The 20,857-nt window shown below is 46.7% G+C and overlaps 1 protein-coding gene across 1 annotated transcript in view; it reads right to left on the reverse strand.

The window, feature by feature from the left end:
- itpr1b (inositol 1,4,5-trisphosphate receptor, type 1b) overlaps nucleotides 1-20,857 on the reverse strand; it is a 593,020-nt gene that overhangs the window by 281,390 nt on the left and 290,773 nt on the right. The window contains exons 33-35 of the mRNA XM_070894815.1: nucleotides 18,262-18,390; nucleotides 5,416-5,536; nucleotides 467-651 (exon numbers count right to left, since the gene is read on the reverse strand). Of these exons, the coding sequence (XP_070750916.1) occupies nucleotides 467-651; nucleotides 5,416-5,536; nucleotides 18,262-18,390 (435 nt within the window). The remainder of the gene's footprint in view (nucleotides 1-466; nucleotides 652-5,415; nucleotides 5,537-18,261; nucleotides 18,391-20,857) is intronic.

Genomic DNA, 20,857 nt, shown 5'->3' on the forward strand with positions numbered 1-20,857 from the left:
CGTGTTCATATTTCAGAGTGATTAGTCGGCCATTTTATTTATGGTGCAAGCTGCTAGCAATGCAAGAACTCAAACGTTTACCCGACTTCATTTCAAACGTTCAGGGGTTCTTAACTTGATCATGTCTTCATCATCAAAGTGCCCGTGAGAATAGCAGAAGAATGGAGTAACCAAGTAAACGGGTTGGGTGACAGACACGAAGAGGAGGAAACTACCAGAATTTAGAGATCCAATGACTGAGCAATGCAAAGGGAAAAAAATGCAAGCAGAGATGGTGCCCTCAGAGGAAGCAGATCTTCAAACACAAAACACAAAGCTGCAGAGAGGGAAAGAGTGAGACTGCTTTAAGATGACGAAACAATATGGAAAATAAAAAAATTGAAATATCTCATTCAAAGCAGAAAGTTAACAAAAACCAGTAAAGTGGGGTGGAGCCAGGTTTTACGGGCTGCATCTACTCTCATACCTGCAATCGCTCGATGATATTGCGATAATCCCGCGAGGCAGCGAGAACAGAGTCTCTCCGGGCAGCGTTGCGTGCCGACATTCGCCAGCTCATCGCGGTCTTCTGGACAATGTTGTGAGACTTCAGGAAGAGATTGTTGACCTGGCTGTCCAAGTCCACAGGGATGGCTATGGTTCTGCTCTTGGCTGTAATGGATGTTAAGCAAATTAAAACATTTGTCTAAAGTTTGTGTCCAACTGCAAATATACTTATTGAGGCTTCGTCAAGCAGGAAGACCTCTGTACTGAAACCTTTTGAAGTTGGTGATCAAAGTCACCAAGCTCTCCCAGTATGATGGTAGGTAAGTTTGGTCCTGTCTACTTGGCTTGACATCAGAGTAAGTATCTTTCCAGACCAGCAGGAAGATAGTTTACCAGTTAGGTCAACTGTAAATTGACTAAAACCAATTGTAAAAAAAAAAATCAAAGAAATAGATTTCCTCATCCCGGGTGGTAGAAGGGTTTCAAATAAATCAAGACATCCTCTTCAGTGCCCAGATTCCTTCAATACAGTAATACCTGTGCCGTTCTTGGCTCAATTTTCCTCTCTTCTGCTTAGTTTGCCCCGACTCTTGCCCATCTAGCACTCTATGGAAGTCACTACCCGCTAAGGACAGCACTCCGACTATAATCGCAGCAGCAATCGCGGAAGCACGCATACAGCTTTGGCGTGGTGCCAAGAACAGCTTCCACTGGCCTCCCCTCCGCTGCCGTAAGAAAAAACAAGGAAGAAATAAAAGTGAGCCCAGAAGGTTGGCAGTCTCCACTGTTCCAAGCACAATGTCTTGGGGGAGGCAGGAGTCACTGCCTGGTTTCAACCTGTTGCTGGCACAGCCAGTACAATCCTTTCCCACATCTCAACTTAGTACACACTAAAGGAAATCCTTATTAGTCAGCAAATTGTGTTCGGAAAATTGATGGGATTGAAGGCCGATAAATCCCTGCATCCTGATAGTCTGCATCCCAGAGTAATTAAGGAAGTGGCCCTAGAAATAGCGGATGCATTGGTGGTCATTTTCCAACATTCTATAGACTCTGGATCAGTTCCTATGGATTGGAGGGTAGCTAATGTAACCCCACTTTTTAAAAAAGGGAGAGAAAACAGGGAATTATAGACCGGTCAGCCTGACATCGGTGGTGGGGAAAATGTTGGAATCAATTATTAAAGGTGTAATAGCATTTGGAAAGCAGTGACAGGATCAGTCCAAGTCAGCATGGATTTATGAAAGGGAAATCATGCTTGACAAATTTTTTGAGGATGTAACCAGTAGAGTGGACAAGAGGGAGCCAGTGGATGTGGTGTATTTAGACTTTCAAAGGACTTTTGACAAGGTCCCACACAAGAGATTAGTGTGCAAAATTAAAGCACATAGTATTGGGGGTAATGTACTGATGTGGATAGAGAACTGGTTGGCACGCAGGAAGCAAAGAGTAGGAATAAACGGGTCCTTTTCAGAATGGCAGGCAGTGACTAGTGGTGTACCTCAAGGTTCAGTGCTGGGACCCCAGCTATTTACAATATACATTAATGATTTAGATGAAGGAATTGAATGTAATATCTCCAAGTTTGCAGATGACACTAAGCTGGGTGGCAGTGTGAGCTGTGAGGAGGAAGCTAAGAGGCTGCAGGGTGACTTGGACAGGTTCAGTGAGTGGGCAAATACATGGCAGATGCAGTATAATGTGGATAAATGTGAGGTTATCCACTTTGGTGGTAAAAACAGGAAGGCAGATTATTACCTGAATGGTGACAGATTAGGAAAAGGAGAAGTGCAACGAGATCTGGGTGTCATGGTACATCAGTCATTGAAAGTTGGAATGCAGGTACAGCAGGCGGTGAAGATGCCTAATGGTATGTTGGCCTTCATAGCGAGAGGAATTGAGTATAGGAGCAGGGAGATCTTACTACCTTGGTGAGGCCACACCTTGAATATTGTGACCAGTTTTGGTCTCCTAATCTGAGGAAGGACATTCTTGCTATTGAGGGAGTGCAGCGAAGGTTCACCAGACTGATTTCCGGGATGACAGGACTGACATATGAAGAAAGACTGGATCGACTAAGCTCATTTTCAAAGGAATTTAGAAGAATGAGAGGGAATCTCATAGAAACATATAAAATGTTGACCGGACTGGACAGGTTAGATGCAGGAAGAATGTTCCCAATGTTGGGGAAGTCCAGAACCAGGGGTCACAGTCTAAGGATAAGGGGTAAGCCATTTAGGACCGAGATGAGGAGAAACTTTTTCACTCAGAGAATTGTGAACCTGTGGAATTCCCTACCACGGAAAGTTGTTGAGGCCAGTTCGTTAGATATATTCAAAAGGGAGTTAGATGTGGCCCATTACGGCTAAAGGGATCAAGGGGTATGGAGAGAAAGCAGGAATGGGGTACTGAAGTTGCATGATCAGTCATGATCATATTGAATGGTGGTGCAGGCTCGAAGGGCCGAAGGGCCGAATGGCCGACTCCTGCACCTACTTTCTATGTTCCTATGTTTCTCCCATATCGGTTTGCAGCAGTTCCAGAAAAAGATATGGGCAATCTGTTTGTTTTGAAGTTTATATTACAAGTCACATTATATTCTACATCAATTAACTGCAGTGGTTAAACCCACTTATAGGGGCAAAGTTTTGACCTGAGTTGCTCCTGTTTTTTTGGAGCAACTGGTTTAGAATGGAGTATCTTAGAAATTTGAATACTCGGCATTTAGTTTGCTCCAGTTCTAGTCAGTTAGAACAGTTGCACTTTGGAACAGAATTTTTTTTCCAAAAGGGGGCGTGTCTGGCCACTTACGCCTGTTTTTAAAGTTTAGGCAGTGAAAACTTACTCCAAACTAACTTAGAATGGAGTAAGTGAAGATTTTTGTACGTTCAAAAAAGCCTTGTCTACACTTTAGAAAATCAGGCGTAGGTTACAAATCAGGCATAGGGAATGGGGGGGGGGGGGGGGGGAGGGTTTAAAGGGAAGTTTACAAACATTAAACACTTCAGTTTTACAAATAAAGAGCATCAATAATAAATGATAAATACATCAATAAATCAATCCAAAAAAATTAATAAAAAATAATTTTAAAAAAACCAATAAATAAAACATTTTCTACTTACCGACTGCAGCACCGGGAGTCCTCCAACAGCGTGCTAGGACGGTCCCTCCAGTTTTATTTTATTTATTGATTTTTAAAATGTTTTATTTTTTATTAATTTTTGGTGATTGATTTATTGGTGGGGGTAGAGGGAAGGAGAGAGGAGGGAAGGAGAGAGGAGGGGAAGGAGAGAGGAAGGGGGGGTGGGGGGGAAAAGGGAGAGGAGGCTGAACGGCTGGGCCCAAGACCTCGGGTTGGATTGACACGTAGGTGGCGTCGGGTCTTGGGAGGGGGTCACGGAGGTCCGGGTTGGGGGGGGTCGCGGAGTGGGGGGGGGGGGGGGGGGGGGAGAAAAGCGGCGCGGAGGTCCCAGGGGGAGCGGAGGTCCGGTCGGGTGGGAGGAGCCTTATTCACGCAGCCCCAGTAAGGCCATTCGGCCAGGGCTAGGGGCTGCGTGCTTCGGGCCCCTCCCACAGTTTTGGGCACCTGGAGCTACTGCACATGCGCGCCCACTGTAGCGCGCATGTGCAGAGGTCCCGGCACTGTTTTCAGCGCAGGGACCTGGCTCCGCCCCCTACAGCTCGTGCTGCGCCGCGCCTAGCTCCAGAGGACCTGCAGGGAGTCGGAGAATAGCTAAGTTTTTTTTAGGCGCATTTTCTGGCGCGAAAAACGGGCGTCCAGGTCCAGGCTGCGCTGTTTTAGGCGAAACTTGGGCCCATAGTTCCTCAACCTCCTTTATAGCTTCCTTGGCCCTAAATATTTTGTATCAATATACTTGCACTACAGTAGACCCTCACTGAGCATGAACCGACCACTGCTTCTATATATCACCAACTGCTTTACGAGCAGAGGCTCTGAATAAATGCAAAAGGCTTACACAGCACAATTGATCCCTTTTCACCTCTGGGACCTGGCTTCAAATCCAGCCCAGGTTGATGAGACGTTTATCGCTGTGCTGTCTGCAAGTGTCCTATGTGAAGTGTGTTTGGGCAGCCCTCCCAATCAGTTGCTCGTGAGCGAAGGCCCAGCACTGTAGTGACCACAATTTGGCACAATGTTGAGTAACATCAATACCAGTCAGAGAAGTTAAAAGGATGGTTGATGCAAGAAATGAAAAAATTTATTGAATGCAACTCGAGATTGGGCTGAAGTTGAGGCACTTCAGTCTGCACCTTGATGCGGACAGTTGTTGTTTGAAATGAGAAATATCGACAATGCAAAAAAGGGCGCATTTTGAGAAAAACGCTCATTAACGTGCTCTGAGTAGACCCTCTAAAGGCGCTGAGCACTATACTGGTCAATTCTTCGCCAAAAATCCAGGCGAGTTAATGTTCCAAGAATACGAAGCATTTTGACGTGGGTAGTTCACCTTATTACCAAGTCCACATGCTTCGTACAACACCCAGTTGCTCCAGGATAGGAATCGATGGGTTTGTCACCTAATTGGCTGACATTTGAACACTGTCCACCTCTCTTGTGGGGAAGTTGCCTTTGTGGACTGCCTGGGAGGGAGTGCCGCCAGAAAGCTCCAGACCAAAGATCACGATAAACAGTGTTAAATTGACCCACCTTAAGAAAGCATGTCTGATCAAGAAGCATCATGAACAGCAGTCACAGAGTTAGTGGAACAGAGCAGCACACTGTCCTAGCTCACTGAAGAAAAATGGGCGATGTAGTGTATTAAAAACTGCAGGTATTTCAATAGAACAGCAGCTTTGAATACAGTGGTACATTTTCACAGTGAATTATAGCAGTGTTTAGCAACCTGCAATAAGTCCTCCTTACCAGCATTCCCCACCCCACCCCACCCCCCCCGGTAAAATGCTTACCTACTTCTGATAGCACCTTAATGCAACTCTCAACTGAAGCCTTCTGGGTAGCAGATAGCCAAGGGCAGTGGTAGACTCTGAACACTCCTTGCAACAACTGCACAAAGATAGGCTGGCGAGTCTGGATAATTCACAGAAAAAAGATGATATTTGATTAACAGCTTGCTTGACACCAACTATTTAGTAAACAAGAACACCATGCAAAGGCCAGCATGTTGGTGCAATAGCGTGGTGGAAAACAGGAAAGGTTCCCCTATTCCAAAGCATTTCCAATCACAATGTCATGCACCCTCCCACCACCTTCAGGATTAAAACTGGTCTGAGTAAAATGAACGAAGCCCCACTTACAGTGCAGATTTATTAAAAGTAAGAAACGTATCAAGCTCAAATATGGAACAAAGAACTTTTTCTTAGATTTATACAGGTGCTGACAACACTGGAAAGTCTACCGTAAAATATTTAAATGGCCAGTGTCGGCTCCAACACCAGGGGGAATTGTGGGTTATCGATATTAGAGTGTCTGAATTCACTGCAAATCTCAATCCAGAAGTCCCCAAGAGTTTTTATTTGAAACTTACCACTTCCTTTGTGGAAGCGCCAAATCAAAACATTGGAAAAATGAAAACAATTGCAGGGCTATAGGGAAAGAGCAGGCAAACGGGACTAATTGGATCGCTCTTTCAAAGAGCCAGCACAGGTCTGATGGGCCAAACGGCCTCCGTCTATTCTGTATGATTCTATGAACTGTTGTATCATCAACTGCTTGCCATCACTGTCAATACCACCATGGAAGGCACTGGTCAGACGAGCAATGATTGTTTTAAAACAGATATGTCCAAAGCAACTTCTGGTACTTCAAAGCAACAAAGCAGCCAATTGGCAATTATTGCAATGAAAAAAATGAATTATATATTCAGCGGCAATCTTTGATCATTTGCAATTCTTTGTTGTAAGTAAATGATGATTCCACTACCAGTTCTAATAACTGAACCATCTTAAGGTTAATGAGGATAGTCAATCTGTGTTCATGTTGGTCATTCTCGTGCAAAAGCAAATTGAGTAAAAAAAACTCCACGCTGATACAGATTTACAAAAGGCACATGTCAATCAAGTTCATGGAGAACCTCTGAAGGTTGATACACTTCTGGATTTTCAGAAGTTACCTCGAGATGTTAGACGCAGAAGGAAGTAACTGAGGTTCACTCGCTGAACAACATGTAGCAAATAATGGGACTATTTGTAATTTGATACATCTAACCAATCCCAGCACAACTAGCATTCACACTAGGAAATATCTTGGGAGGCAATATTTAAGCCTTTAGGCAATAACACATCACGTTATATGGAATGTTTTTGAAGCCAGGATTAAAGCATATAACAAAAAAAGAGCAAAATACTGTAGATACTGAAAATCTAAAACTGAAAGTTTTAGTAAATACTCAGCAGGTCAGGCCTTGTCTGCGGAGAGAGAAAGAGTTCTGGTGGAAGGTCAGCGACCTGAAACGTTAACTCAGTTTCTCACAGCCCAGATGCTGCCTGACCTGCTGAGCTTCCAGCAATTTCTGTTTTATTGACACACAAACAATAAACTAAGGAGGCCACGTATTAAACTGACTGAATCATTTCTTCATGCTTCAATTTTTGGAACAGATTCCCATGAAATGCAGTAAAAGTAGACTTAAGGTTATGTATTGAAAATGGAATTGGATCAATTGTACGGGAGCATGATATGAAAGAGAAGAAAAATGACCAACTGGATCCTGAAACAAGTCGTGGAATATTTGAACTGACTTTCCTCATTCCTACATTATATTTAATAAAATTATGAAGACTAAATAACAATCCCCAACAATTCAATTTTCTGAGATTAATACTGAACATAGCCAGGTTTGTTGCATGTACTTTCAGTCATGGCATTAAAGGTTTCTTGTCATTTGATGTGAGGAGATTTTATTTTGTGGTTAAAATTAACACCGTTTGCCAACAGGTGCCAGCTTGGTCCAGTTGGCAGCACTTTCGCTTGAGTCAGGTGGTCACAGATTCAGGCCCCACTTCAGGACTTGAGCAGATAATCTGTGCTGACACTTCAGTACAGTACTGTGTGAATGCTGCACTGTCAGAGGTGTCATCTTTCAGACAAGACTCTACACTGGGGCCCTATCTACTCATTTAGGTGGACATAAAAGATCCCGTGGGGCTATGTGAATTAGAGCAGAGTGCACCCGGTGTCCTGGCCACCATAGTAACTGCCAAACAAATGATCTGGTCAATTATCTCACTGCTGTTTGCAACACCTTGCCGTGTTCAAATTGGCTGCTGTGTTTGCCTATAAAACAGTGAAAACGCTTCAAAAGTAATTAGTTGGCTATGAAACTATGCTGATACCCTGAGAATGGCACGATTTAAATGTCAGTTTTTTTTTTCCTAGCATAGTGCCACTTTAATCTTTCCTTTTGGTTACAGTGCAACTGTAGCACCAAACCCTCCAAATTCGCCCACAAGTACTGGAGCAACGCTACCGACGTTCCTCCAGCACTGATGGAAGCTTTTTTGTCTGGAATAAACCGAGAAAAGGCTGGAAATAAACAACAAGTCCAACAGCATCTGTGAATATAAAAGATAGGTCAGTGTTTTGGACGCAGATCATTTGAACGATAAGGGAGTCTGGGGTTATGAGGTGCCAAAGGTTATGGGGAGCGGGCAGGGAAGTGGAGTTGAGGCCAAGATCATAGCAACATGATCTTATTGAATGGCGGAGCAGGCTCAAGGGGCCAAATGGCCTACTCCTGCTCCTATTTCTTATGTTCTTATGTTCATTCGAACTCACACTGGTGACCCATGCTCTTCTCTCTGCCGATGCTGAAAGCCACTGTGTAAATGTTGCACCTTTCCATTGGTCGATTTTCTTTTTTTTTTAATCTCTAACTGTTACTGTCATGTTAACAGGCTACTGCCTCTTTGTGTGACTCCATTCAGGTTAAAATAAAAAGGATGCATAAAGATATATATATTTTATCATCTGAATGGAGTCATACAAAGGGTCAGGTGAGGTTTTATTGACACCATGCTCAAAAAAACCCCTGAATGTTGCATTCTTACTTCATTCATCCTGCCCCACCCAAGTGCGTCAGTGCAACTGTCTATCATGATTTCTAAAGGCAATGCCGTTTGTTTTCTGAACTCAAGTACAATCGAACCGCTGTGTGCCAACAATACCTTTTAACCCCACTCCAAACCTTAGGTGCATAATGCATGATCCTGCAAAACCAATACAGAAAGGATTACTTTCAAAGGATTAGACTGAAGGTCAAGTCTATCAACCAATCCTTCGGTTCAAAACTACACATTTCTATTGCTCTCAGAATGGCAAAGAACCAGAGGGGAGATGAGGAGAATTTTGTTTTGGCAGCAACTTGTTGTGATCTAGAATGCACTGCCTGAAAGGATGGCGGAAATAGATTTGATAAATGACCTTCAAAAGGGAATTGGATATATTCTTAAAAATGAAAAATTTGTAGGGCTGTGGGAAAAAGAATAGAAGTGTGGGATTAATTGGATAGCTCTTTTAAAGAGCTGGCACAGGCACGATGAGCCCAATGCTCTCCTTCTGTGAAGTTTGATGCGATGATTTTAATTAAAGAGCATCGGCAGCACAGAAACAGGCCATTGCGCCTAACTATGCCAGTGTTTATACCCTACACAAGCCTCCACCCACTCTAATCACCACTTCTTGCCCCGCCCTTATTCAACCCAAGGTAAATTATTCAAGTCCGATTTCTCATTATTGTACCCCATTTACCAAACACTGTACTGCAATCCTCTGGCACTGCCCACTTCAAAGCAATGTTCCATTCAGGTGCATGAAGTGGTATGGCATGAAGTGCTCTTAAAAGGATTCTCAAATCTTCATACAAACTCAAAACCAACGTTTCATTTCATGAAGGCAACAGGTTGAGACTTCTGATGCAAAGATATTTGTTAAATATAAAGGGCTAGAATTTCCCTAACTTTTTTTTCTGGTGCCTCACCTGAGGCGCACCGTTTTTGTCCGCCTCCAAGCGCGTCGAAAAACGACGTCGGTATTGTGGCCACTCCCCAGCCTCTCTTCGGTCGTGGCGCAGCGAGGATCAATGGATTGGGGGCAGAGCCAGGACCCGGTGCTGAACACAGTGCCGGGACTTCTGCACATGCGCGCAGGCAGTAGCTCCTGGCAGGCCGTTTCTGCAAACGTGCGCTGCAGGCTGTGTGGGAGGGGCCTGAAACACACCGAATCTGTGAGTACACGCTGCAGGCTGTGTGGGAGGGGCCCGAAACACACCGAATCTGTGAGTACACGCTGCAGGCTGTGTGGGAGGGGCCCGAAACACACCGAATCTGTGAGTACACGCTGCAGGCTGTGTGGGAGGGGCCCGAAACACACCGAATCTGTGAGTACACGCTGCAGGCTGTGTGGGAGGGGCCGGAAGCACGCCGAATGGGCTCCCTCATCGGTGGCCTGCTGCGTTCCCGAAAGTATGACTTCTATTTTTTTAATTTGTTATTTACTGATTGACTTTGGTGCTTTAAGTGCAAGGTTCCTTCTATTTTTTAATTTTTTATTTATTGATTGCTCATTACTTTATCCTTGGTGTTTTAGGTACAGGGTTGCTTCTATTTTATTTGTTATATAATTGCTTATTACTTTTTGTGCTTTGTTTGGTGCTTGGTGGTGCTTTAAATATAGTTACTTGCACCGATTCCTTAACTGTAAGTAAGGTCTTTCTGTGCAGACAAAACATACGCTGCCCAAAGTTAGGTTAGTACAACTTTTTTCTGGCCAAATTGGCAGAAATGGTGTAAGTGGCTGGGAATGCCCCTTTTTGAAAAAAAAACTGACCTAACAAAAAATCTAACTAACTCACTTGCATTGGTGCAAATTAAATGGCCATATTTGCAACCAAAAAGATACACCAGAAAAATCAAGTTACACCAAAAAAAAGTGCAACTCATGGGGAAATTTGGGCCCATAGCAACCTGAAGGTGGATGCAAAAGATCTCTTTGCCCTATTTCAAAGTAGAGCAGGGGAGTTCTCCGCAATGTCCCAGCAGATATTTATGCCTCAACCAACATCATTAAAACAGATGATCTGGTAATCTCATTGCTGTTTGTGGGACCTTGCTGTGTGCAAATTGGTTGGTGTGTTTCCTACATTACAACAGTGAGTACCCTGTAACAGTACAGTGTATTGTTCAGCCATGAGATGCAACCACAGTATCCATAATTGCACACGCTTAAAGTACATTTTCAACAGTCATAATTCACAAACTGAGTACCGTGAGCAAATCAAACCCTCAAACCACACTCCAACTGCATACTTGCCACTGTTTTTTCTGCTATTATACAAGACCTGAGCATTGAGAACGAGAGCATTTGGAGGGGGGAGAAAAGGTGCAAACACATCTTGCATCGTTCAACAGGAGCTTAAAACAGCACAGAAATAGATCTTTGCCTATGTTAAAATGTTATCCACAAGCTTTCCTCCCTCCTCTTACTTAGCCAAACGTTAAATGTCTTGGAAATAATATGAATGTTGGCAACTGTGTTAAGCCTAATAAGTTCCTCATCAATTTGACTCATAATTCAGCGAGAGAGAAAGTTAAATGCAATAAGCTGTTGTGACCAAATAGACAGCTATTTGCTATTGGAAACATTAGCATATTAAGTGTGGCTTGTTAAGAAAAATAAAAAAGGATTGTCGCAATATCCTAGAAAAGCCCTCAGGTGGAATTTCTCCTTTAAAAAGAAGAGGTACAGAATCTGAACAAATCAAAGTGCACTTCAAAACGTATAAGAATACCGTGTATTGCCAAGAGCTCGAGGTTTGAGGCGGTCACCAGATTCTTACTGGAAAAGAGAAGGTACAGCTGAGGAGGAAGCACGAGTTGAAAATGAAGGCAGTGGAAGATCAAAGTAGAAGCTGTAAAGTGCTGTGCAGAAAATCAAAAACAGAGCAAAACTCAAATACCACAGCTATTTGGCTCCTATTTTCCATCCTATAAATGTTGCAGATTCAAGGAAAACAGGAATAAGTGGTGTGTTTGACTTACTATCAGTGGGGTCCGGTTTCGGCCTGAGTTGCTCCTATTTTTTTGGTGCAACTAGTTGAGAATGGACCATCTTAGAAATTGCAATTCTCGGCATTAGTTTGCTCCAGTTTTAGTGAGTTAGTATAGTTTCATTTTAGAACAGATTATTTTTTTTCCAAAAAGGGGGCGTGTCCAGCCACTTATGCCTGTTTTGCAAATTTAGGCAACAAAAACTTACTCCAAACTAACTTAGAATAGACTAAGTGTAGATTTTTGTACGCTTAGAAAAACCTTGCCGACACTTAGAATTCAGGCGTAGGGATCGAGAGATGGGGGGGTTGGGAAGGAGGGGGGTTTACAAACATTAAACACTTCACTTTTACAAATAAAGAGCCGGCATCAATAATAAATGATAAATAAATCAATAAAAAAAATTAAAAAAATTAAATTAAAAAATTACATTTCTAATCACCGACTGCAGCACCAGGAGCCCTCTAACAGCGTGCTGGGACGCCCGCACGCCGCCCAGTGTCTCTCTCTCTCTCTGTCAGTGTCTGTGTTTCTGACAGCGAGGGGTGGGGGGGAGGGGAGGAGGGGGGTGAAAGAGAAAGGAGGGGGGGGTGAAAGAGAAAGGAGGGGGGGGTGAAAGAGAAAGGAGGGGGGGGTGAAAGAGAAAGGAGGGGGGGGTGAAAGAGAAAGGAGGGGGGGGGTGAAAGAGAAAGGAGGGGGGGGTGAAAGAGAAAAGAGGGGGGGGTGAAAGAGAAAGGAGGGGGGGGTGAAAGAGAAAGGAGGGGGGGGTGAAAGAGAAAGGAGGGGGGGTGAAAGAGAAAGGAGGGGGGGGTGAAAGAGAAAGGAGGGGGGGGTGAAAGAGAAAGGAGGGGGGGGTGAAAGAGAAAGGAGGGGGGGGTGAAAGAGAAAGGAGGGGGGGTGAAAGAGAAAGGAGGGGGGGTGAAAGAGAAAGGAGGGGGGGTGAAAGAGAAAGGAGGGGGGGGTGAAAGAGAAAGGAGGGGGGGGTGAAAGAGAAAGGAGGGGGGGGTGAAAGAGAAAGGAGGGGGGGGTGAAAGAGAAAGGAGGGGGGGGTGAAAGAGAAAGGAGGGGGGGGGTGAAAGAGAAAGGAGGGGGGGGTGAAAGAGAAAGGAGGGGGGGTGAAAGAGAAAGGAGGGGGGGTGAAAGAGAAAGGAGGGGGGGTGAAAGAGAAAGGAGGGGGGGTGAAAGAGAAAGGAGGGGGGGTGAAAGAGAAAGGAGGGGGGGTGAAAGAGAAAGGAGGGGGGGTGAAAGAGAAAGGAGGGGGGGTGAAAGAGAAAGGAGGGGGGGTGAAAGAGAAAGGAGGGGGGGTGAAAGAGAAAGGAGGGGGGGTGAAAGAGAAAGGAGGGGGGGTGAAAGAGAAAGGAGGGGGGGTGAAAGAGAAAGGAGGGGGGGTGAAAGAGAAAGGAGGGGGGGGTGAAAGAGAAAGGAGGGGGGGTGAAAGAGAAAGGGGGGGGGGGTGAAAGAGAAAGGAGGGGGGGTGAAAGAGAAAGGAGGGGGGGTGAAAGAGAAAGGAGGGGGGGGAAGAGAAAGGAGGGGGGGGAAGAGAAAGGAGGGGGGGGGGAAGAGAAAGAAGGGGGGGAAAGAGAAAGAAGGGGGGGAAAGAGAAAGAAGGGAAAGAGAAAGGGGGGAGAGAATAGAAAGGAGGGGGGGAAGAGAAAGGAGGGGGGGAAGAGAAAGGGGGGGAGGGGGGGGAAGAGAAAGGGGGGGGAAGAGAAAGGAGGGGGGGGGAGAGAAAGGAGGGGGGGGGGAGAGAGAAAGGAGGGGGGGGAAGAGAAAGGAGAGGGGGTGGGAAAGAGAAAGGAGGGGGGTGGGAAAGAGAAAGGAGGGGGGTGGGAAAGAGAAAGGAGGGGGGTGGGGAGAAGAGAAAGGAGGGGGGGGGAAGAGAAAGGAGGGGGGGGGAAGAGAAAGGAGGGGGGGGGAGAAAGAGAAAGGAGGGGGGGGAAGAGAAAGGAGGGGGGGGGAAGAGAAAGGGGGGGGGGGAAGAGAAAGGAGGGGGGGGAAGAGAGAGGGGGGGGAAGAAGAGAAAGGAGGAGGGGGGGAAGAGAAAGGAGGGGGGGGGGAAGAGAAAGGAGGGGGGGGAAGAGAAAGGAGGGGGGGGGGAAGAGAAAGGAGGGGGAAGAGAAAGGAGGGGGAAGAGAAAGGGGGGGGGGAAGAGAAAGGAGGGGGGGGAAGAGAAAGGAGGGGGGGGGAGAGAAAGGAGGGGGGGAAGAGAAAGGAGGGGGGGAAGAGAAAGGAGGGGGGGGAAGAGAAAGGAGGGGGGGAAGAGAAAGGAGGGGGGGGAAGAGAAAGGAGGGGGGGAAGAGAAAGGAGGGGGGGGAAGAGAAAGGAGGGGGGGGAAGAGAAAGGAGGGGGGGGAAGAGAAAGGAGGGGGGGGGAAGAGAAAGGAGGGGGGGGGAAGAGAAAGGAGGGGGGGAAGAGAAAGGAGGGGGGGGGGGAAGAGAAAGGAGGGGGAAGAGAAAGGGGGGGGGGAAGAGAAAGGAGGGGGAGGGAAGAGAAAGGAGGGGGGGGAAGAGAAAGGAGGGGGGGGAAGAGAAAGGAGGGGGGGGAAGAGAAAGGAGGGGGGGGAAGAGAAAGGAGGGGGGGAAGAGAAAGGAGGGGGGGGGAAGAGAAAGGAGGGGGGGGAAGAGAAAGGAGGGGGGGAAGAGAAAGGAGGGGGGGGGGAGAGAAAGGAGGGGGGGGAAGAGAAAGGAGGGGGGGAAGAGAAAGGAGGGGGGGAAGAGAAAGGAGGGGGGGAAGAGAAAGGAGGGGGGGAAGAGAAAGGAGGGGGGGGGAAGAGAAAGGAGGGGGGGGGAAGAGAAAGGAGGGGGGGGAAAGAGAAAGGAGGGGGGGGAAAGAGAAAGGAGGGGGGGAAAGAGAAAGGAGGGGGGGGAAAGAGAAAGGAGGGGGAAGAGAAAGGGGGGGGGGGAAGAGAAAGGAGGCGGGGGAAGAGAAAGGAGGGGGGGGAAGAGAAAGGAGGGGGGGGGAAGAGAAAGGAGGGGGGGGAAGAGAAAGGAGGGGGGGGAAGAGAAAGGAGGGGGGGGAAGAGAAAGGAGGGGGGGGAAGAGAAAGGAGGGGGGGGAAGAGAAAGGAGGGGGGGGAAGAGAAAGGAGGGGGGGGAAGAGAAAGGAGGGGGGGAAGAGAAAGGAGGGGGGGGAAGAGAAAGGAGGGGGGTGGGGAGAAGAGAAAGGAGGGGGGTGGGGAGAAGAGAAAGGAGGGGGGGTGGGAAAGAGAAAGGAGGGGGGGTGGGAAAGAGAAAGGAGGGGGGTGGGGAGAAGAGAAAGGAGGGGAGGTGGGAAAGAGAAAGGGGGGGGGGGGAAGAGAAAGGAGGGGGGGGGAAAGAGAAAGGAGGGAGGGGGGGGGGAAGAGAAAGGAGTGGGGGGGGAAAATAGAAAGGAGGGGGGGGGAAGAGAAAGGAGGGGGGGGGAAGAGAAAGGAGGGGGGGGGGGGGGAAGAGAGGGGAGAGAGAGGAGAGGAGGGAGTGGGGGAGCCGGAGCGGACCTGAACACGGTGGGAGTTTGGGGGGGAGGGGGGAGAAGAGAGCCGGAGCAGGAGCTGAAGAAGTGGAGGAGGGAGGCCCGAGTCTGATCTTTGCCGCCCCAATGAACCCATTCGGCCAGGGCTAGGGGCAGCATGCTTCACAGAAACATCAAAAATAGGTGCAGGATTAGGCCATTCGGCCCTTTGAGCCTGCACCACCATTCAATAAGATCATGGCTGATCATTCCCTCAGTACCTCTTTCCTGCTTACTCTCCATACCCCTTGAGCCCTTTAGCCGTAAGGGCCACATCTAACTCCCTCTTGAATATAGCCAACGAACTGGCATCAACAACTCTCTGCGGTAGGGAATTCCACAGGTTAGTGAAGAAGTTTCTCCTCATCTCAGTCCGAAATTGCTTACCCCTGATCCTTAAGACTGTGTCCCCTGGTTCTGGATTTTCCCAACATCGGGAACATTCTTCCTGCATCTAACCTGTCCAGTCCCATCAGAATTTTATATGTTTCTTTGAGATCCCCTCTCATCCTTCTAAATTCCAGTGAATAAAGGCCCAGTCGATCCAGACTCTCCTCATATGTCAGTCCAGACATCCCGGGAATCAGTCTGGTGAACCTCCGCTGCACTCCCTCAATAGCAAGAATGTCCTTCCTCAGATTAGGAGACCAAAACTGAAACTTCGGGCCCCTCCCACGCAGCCTCGGTGGCCTGGAGCTACTGCACATGCACGCAGACTCTAGCGCGCATGTGCAGAGGTCCTGGCACTGTTTTCAGTGCCGGGACCTGGCTTCCACCCCCCCCCACAGCTTGTGCTGCGCTGCGCCAATGGCCTGCAACGTTCCAGCAGCGGGGAGAATACAGAGTTAAGTTTTAGGCGCGGTTTTTGTTCTAAAGAGTCGGCGCAGCTCACGGTGTTGCGCCGTTCTAAGTGTGGGGGCAAACTTGGGCCCAGTATTCCTAATGTGGAGGCTCTGCCAAGACAGCTGCTAAAGAGAGCCTTTACACTTAGCAGTGCACCATCAATATGGCCTATCCATTCAGGGCTTTCAATGTGGCCCGCTGCCTTATATGTGGCTCCCATTTTCGATCACCAACAAGGTAGGCCCCATAGAATCAATTAAAAGGACAACCAGGGACATGTAGGCTAGCTGCAGCCACCTCTTTTTTTCCTCAATGCAGCTGTGCATATACAGTAAACACCTCAGAATGCTGGAGAAATACCACCAACGCTGTCTCCGCAAGATCCTGCAAATCCCCTGGGAGGACAGACGCACCAACGTTCGCGTCCTCTATCAGGCCAACATCCCCAGCATTGAAGCACTGACCACACTCAACAAGCTCCGTTGGGTGGGCCACACTGTTCGCATGCCTGACACAAGACTGCCAAAGCAAGCACTCTACTCGGAACTCCTACACGGCAAGCAAGCCCCAGGTGGGCAGAGGAAACATTTCAAGGACACCCTCAAAGCCTCCTTGATAAAATGCAACATCCCCACCGACACCTGGGAGTCCATGGCCAAAGACCGCCCTAAGTGGAGGAAGTGCATCCGGGAGGGCGCCGAGCACCTCGAGTCTCATCGCCGAGAGCATGCAGAAACCAAGCGCAGACAGCAGAAGGAGCGTGCGGCAAACCAGACTCCCCACCTACTTTTTCCTCCAACAACTATCTGTCCCACCTGTTACAGAGACTGTAATTCCCGTATTGGACTGTTCAGTCACCTAAGAACTCTTTTTTAAAAAGAGTGGAAGCAAGTCTTCCTCGATTTCGAGGGACTGCCTATGATGATGATGTGCAAATAGAGAATATTGGAGGTGCTAACTAAAGTAAAACCATAAAATATATCTGAACGAAGGTGAACTTTTACTTAATTATGTGCACTTGCACTATAATCCACCCACTGCAATGGACATTGTCCTAGAATCTTTCAAAAGAATTAAGTTAAGATTGGGAGGGGAAAAAATAGAAGTCGAACATCAGGAACAAGGGTGGGGAACATAGGAACAGGAGTAGGCCATTCAGCCCATCATTTGAATCTCAGTTCCATTTACCCTCCTCTGATCATGTCCCAGGATACCCTGGCCCAACACAAATCTCTCAATCTCAGTCTTGAAAATGTCAATGCGTGGGGCAAGTGAGCAGGCACACTGTACTTGTATATGATTACTCAAATTCCAATTTTTCCTTGAGACTTAATGGAAAAATTGGAATCAAAAGGAACAACATTTAAATTAAAAGCATCGTAGCTGGTGAAAATCTAAAGCATTTAGAAAATTCTAATGCAGGGGCCTAAATTTAACTAAAAAAAAAATTAAACCATCTTTGGCCCATAGTTCAAAATAAGTGACTTGTTCAACACAATATTTCCTCCTTTTTGTTGGTAGGGCAGGGATTTAAAAAGAACAATGGGCATGAAACAAAAAAAGCAACCTTTACTAATGACGAATTTAGAATGAAATATTGGTTTGCACTACCTAATCATATAACTCTTCCACCTTAATATAAAAACTCAACAGCACATCTGTTTGGCTGTTAAATTTATAACTTATAAAACAGCAGAGTCCGAACTCTCAGCCCACCTTAGCCAGAGTTCCAGTTAATAGATTCAAAATAGGACCAAATAAAACTGCTGGAGCCCTCTGCAATATTGAAGGTTGGCTGTTTAAGTCTCCTGTATAATGGGAGAGAGCTTGTACTTCAATTTACCTCATTGCAGTGTTAAATGACTCACTTCCTGCAATGGGTTTCTAACCGTCTGTGGTAAATTCCAGCTCAGGCCAACATTGCAGCAGATGTGGACATTGTAAATCACAGCGCGATGTCTTTGCCCTGAGTCTTTCCATCCTTCCCGCAACTACACATGAATTTGTTGCAGCCACTAAAAAGGTCAAAGCAGTACCATTGACCACAGTCTCCACCCTCAGCCTCAGCTGGGTAAGAAACAATTCAGCACGTGATAACGTGTAATCAGAAAGTAACTGTTAATCCTCAGGGCCACATAACTCAACAAGAGAAAGTCGTCAAAAAGTCACAAGTTTCTGGGTTGAAGGGGACATCGTCCAGTTACAGGAAAATTACAGAATTAAAAAAAAAAAATTGACCACAGCAATGACGGTATTTTCTTTTGCTACAGATACTATTTACCCAAGAGTTTTGTTTATACTAGAACTTTCTATTTACTCAATAGTTGCCTCGCAGCGGGCGGACGGGGAGTGGAAATCTCAAAGCACCCAGCTCTGAAACAGGCTACAGGCTAACAACTGAAGTGATAGTATCCCGTACCTGTAAACTCGTGCTTTGGTCAGAGAAGGGAGAGCTGAAGAAAGTTGTGACGATGCTCATAACAGTCTCAGTGACGTATCTCTCCAGAACATTGTCAGCATGCTTTCGGTCGCTGGTATTGTTGCACACCTGAAACACAAGAGTCCAAAGACAATGCTGGTTAGTTGCATCTGGACCCCAAATCCTAAATAAGATACCAACACACTGAGTGATTAAGATTTTTAGGAATTGCTATGATTTGAAAAGGTCACGAGTTCATCCGAGGAAAGGGGGAGGAGTTTCCTTTACAAACTAGTTACTAATGGTAAACAGAGGGATGGAATTTGTGAAGCGTTTTCCTGATCTCCCACCGTAACGTCAACAGAAAACCCTGCAAAAACACTGCATATGTCAGTTTCTGCTCTTTCTCCAGGGCTCCTGCCGATCTTCCACTGTGATTACAGGAGATCGGGAGAATTCCTGTGATTTTTCCGCTCCTGTCTGTTTCTGTTTTTGTCCCGGAGGGGCGGCAATGGCGGTAGCGAGCTCTTCTGGGGACAGGAGGCCAGCTTCCAGTGCCCCGCCAAGGTTTCCGCGGCTGGTTTCAGGGAGGCACGGAGCATTACTGTCCAGAAGAGACGAGCCGGTGTGCACCGCCCTGGTTGTGACACTGGCTCGACTTTTGACTCTCGCCCGACTTGTTGCGCTGCATAGCGCGCCCTTGGTGGGAACGCCTGTGAAAGTGGGAGTTCCAAGCTGCACCGGATACAGTGAGGTAAGTAATGCTGACCTAAGGTAAGTGTGATTGTTTTTTCTTTTTTTTGCGATCTATGTTGTGGTGGCGTGGGCGAGGTATTGGGAATGTTTTTTTTTCAGGTTTTGTTTTTCTCCCCAGGCCTCTGAGTGCTCCCGGGCTGGCTGTTTAGCTCGTGATTTTCGCATGCTCAGCCGGCCAAGCGCCCTAACAGAGGTGTGCAACACCTCCCTTACCGCTCCACCCCACACTCAGGGCCCAGCTGCCCAATTTTGCTGACTGAGGCACAAACTTTTTCCAAGCGGCATCAGGACTGTCCCGCCGTCATTAACGCCTCAAAATCCTAAAAAGACAAAAATCCAACCCCAAGGATGAAAAGAGCACATTTACGTCACCCAAAGGAATCAAATGAACCATTAGGTTTGCTGCTGAATACAATGGTCATTGGAATCACTGATTTTCAAGTTTAAACCCCAACACATCCTCCAATGTTAGTCCTCAATTAAGAATAATATAAAATAAAGTAAAAAAAAACCCTTAAGGTTAAGTTTTTATTTAACCCAAAATGCAGGCTAATATGGGTACAGTAGTGTAGTGATGATGTTCCTGAACCAGTAATTCAGAGGCCTGGGATAATAATCCAGATGTAAATGAGTCCAAGTCTCAATGGCAATTTGAGAATTGAATTCAATTAGTAGAAATCTTGAAATTAAAAACTGTTACCAGTAAAAGTGACCACGAAGTTGTCGGATTGTCGTAAAAACCCAACTGGTTCACCAACATCCTCTGCATAGAAACATAGAAAGTAGGTGCAGGAATAGGCCATTCGGGTCTTCGAACCTGCACCACCATTCAATATGATCATGGCTGATCATGCAACTTCAGTACCCCATTCCTGCTTTCTCTCCATACCCCTTGATTCCTTTTTAGCCGTAAGGGCCACATCAAACTCCCTTTTGAATATATCTAATGAACTGGCCTCAACAACTTTCTGTAGTAGAGAATTCCACAGGTTCACAATTCTCTGAGTGAAGAAGTTTCTCCTCATCTCAGTCCTAAATGCCTTACCCCTTATCCTTAGACTGTGACTCCTGGTTCTGGACTTCCCCAACATCAGAAACATTCTTCCTGCATCTAACCTGTCCAATATTGTGTTTCTATGAGGTCCCCTCTCATTCTTCTAAATTCCAGTGAATATAAGCCGAGTCGATCCAGTCTTTCTTCATATGTCAGTCCTGCCATCCCAGGAATCAGTCTGCTGAACCTTCGCTGCACTCCCTCAATAGCAACAATGCCCTTCCTCAGATTAGGAGACCAAAACTGCACACAATGTTCAAGGTGTTGCCTCACCAAGGCCCTGTACAACTGCAGTAAGACCTCCCTGCACATATACTCAAATCCTCTCGCTATGAAGGCCAACATGCCATTTGCCTTCTTCACCACCTGCTGTACCTGCATGCCAACTTTCAATGACTGATGTACCATGATACCCAGGTCTCGGTGCACCTCCCCTTTTCCTAATCTGTCACCATTCAGATAATACTGTGAATAACCTCACATTTATCTACATTATACTGCATCTGCCATGCATTTGCCCACTCACCTAACCTGTCCAAGTCACCCTGCAGCCTCTTAGCATCCTCCTCACAGCTCTCACCGCCACTCAGCTTAGTGTCATCTGCAAACTTGGAGATATTACACTCAATTCCTTCGTCTAAATCATTAATGTATATTGTAAATAGCTGGAGTCCCAGCACTGAACCTTGCGGTACCCCACTGGTCACTGCCTGCCATTTTGCCATTAGGGAAATAAACCTGCCATCCTTACCCAGTGTGGCTCCAGAACCACACCAACATGTTTGA

This window comes from Pristiophorus japonicus, chromosome 12, assembly GCF_044704955.1.
Source record: "Pristiophorus japonicus isolate sPriJap1 chromosome 12, sPriJap1.hap1, whole genome shotgun sequence".
NCBI classification, from domain to species: domain Eukaryota; kingdom Metazoa; phylum Chordata; class Chondrichthyes; family Pristiophoridae; genus Pristiophorus; species Pristiophorus japonicus.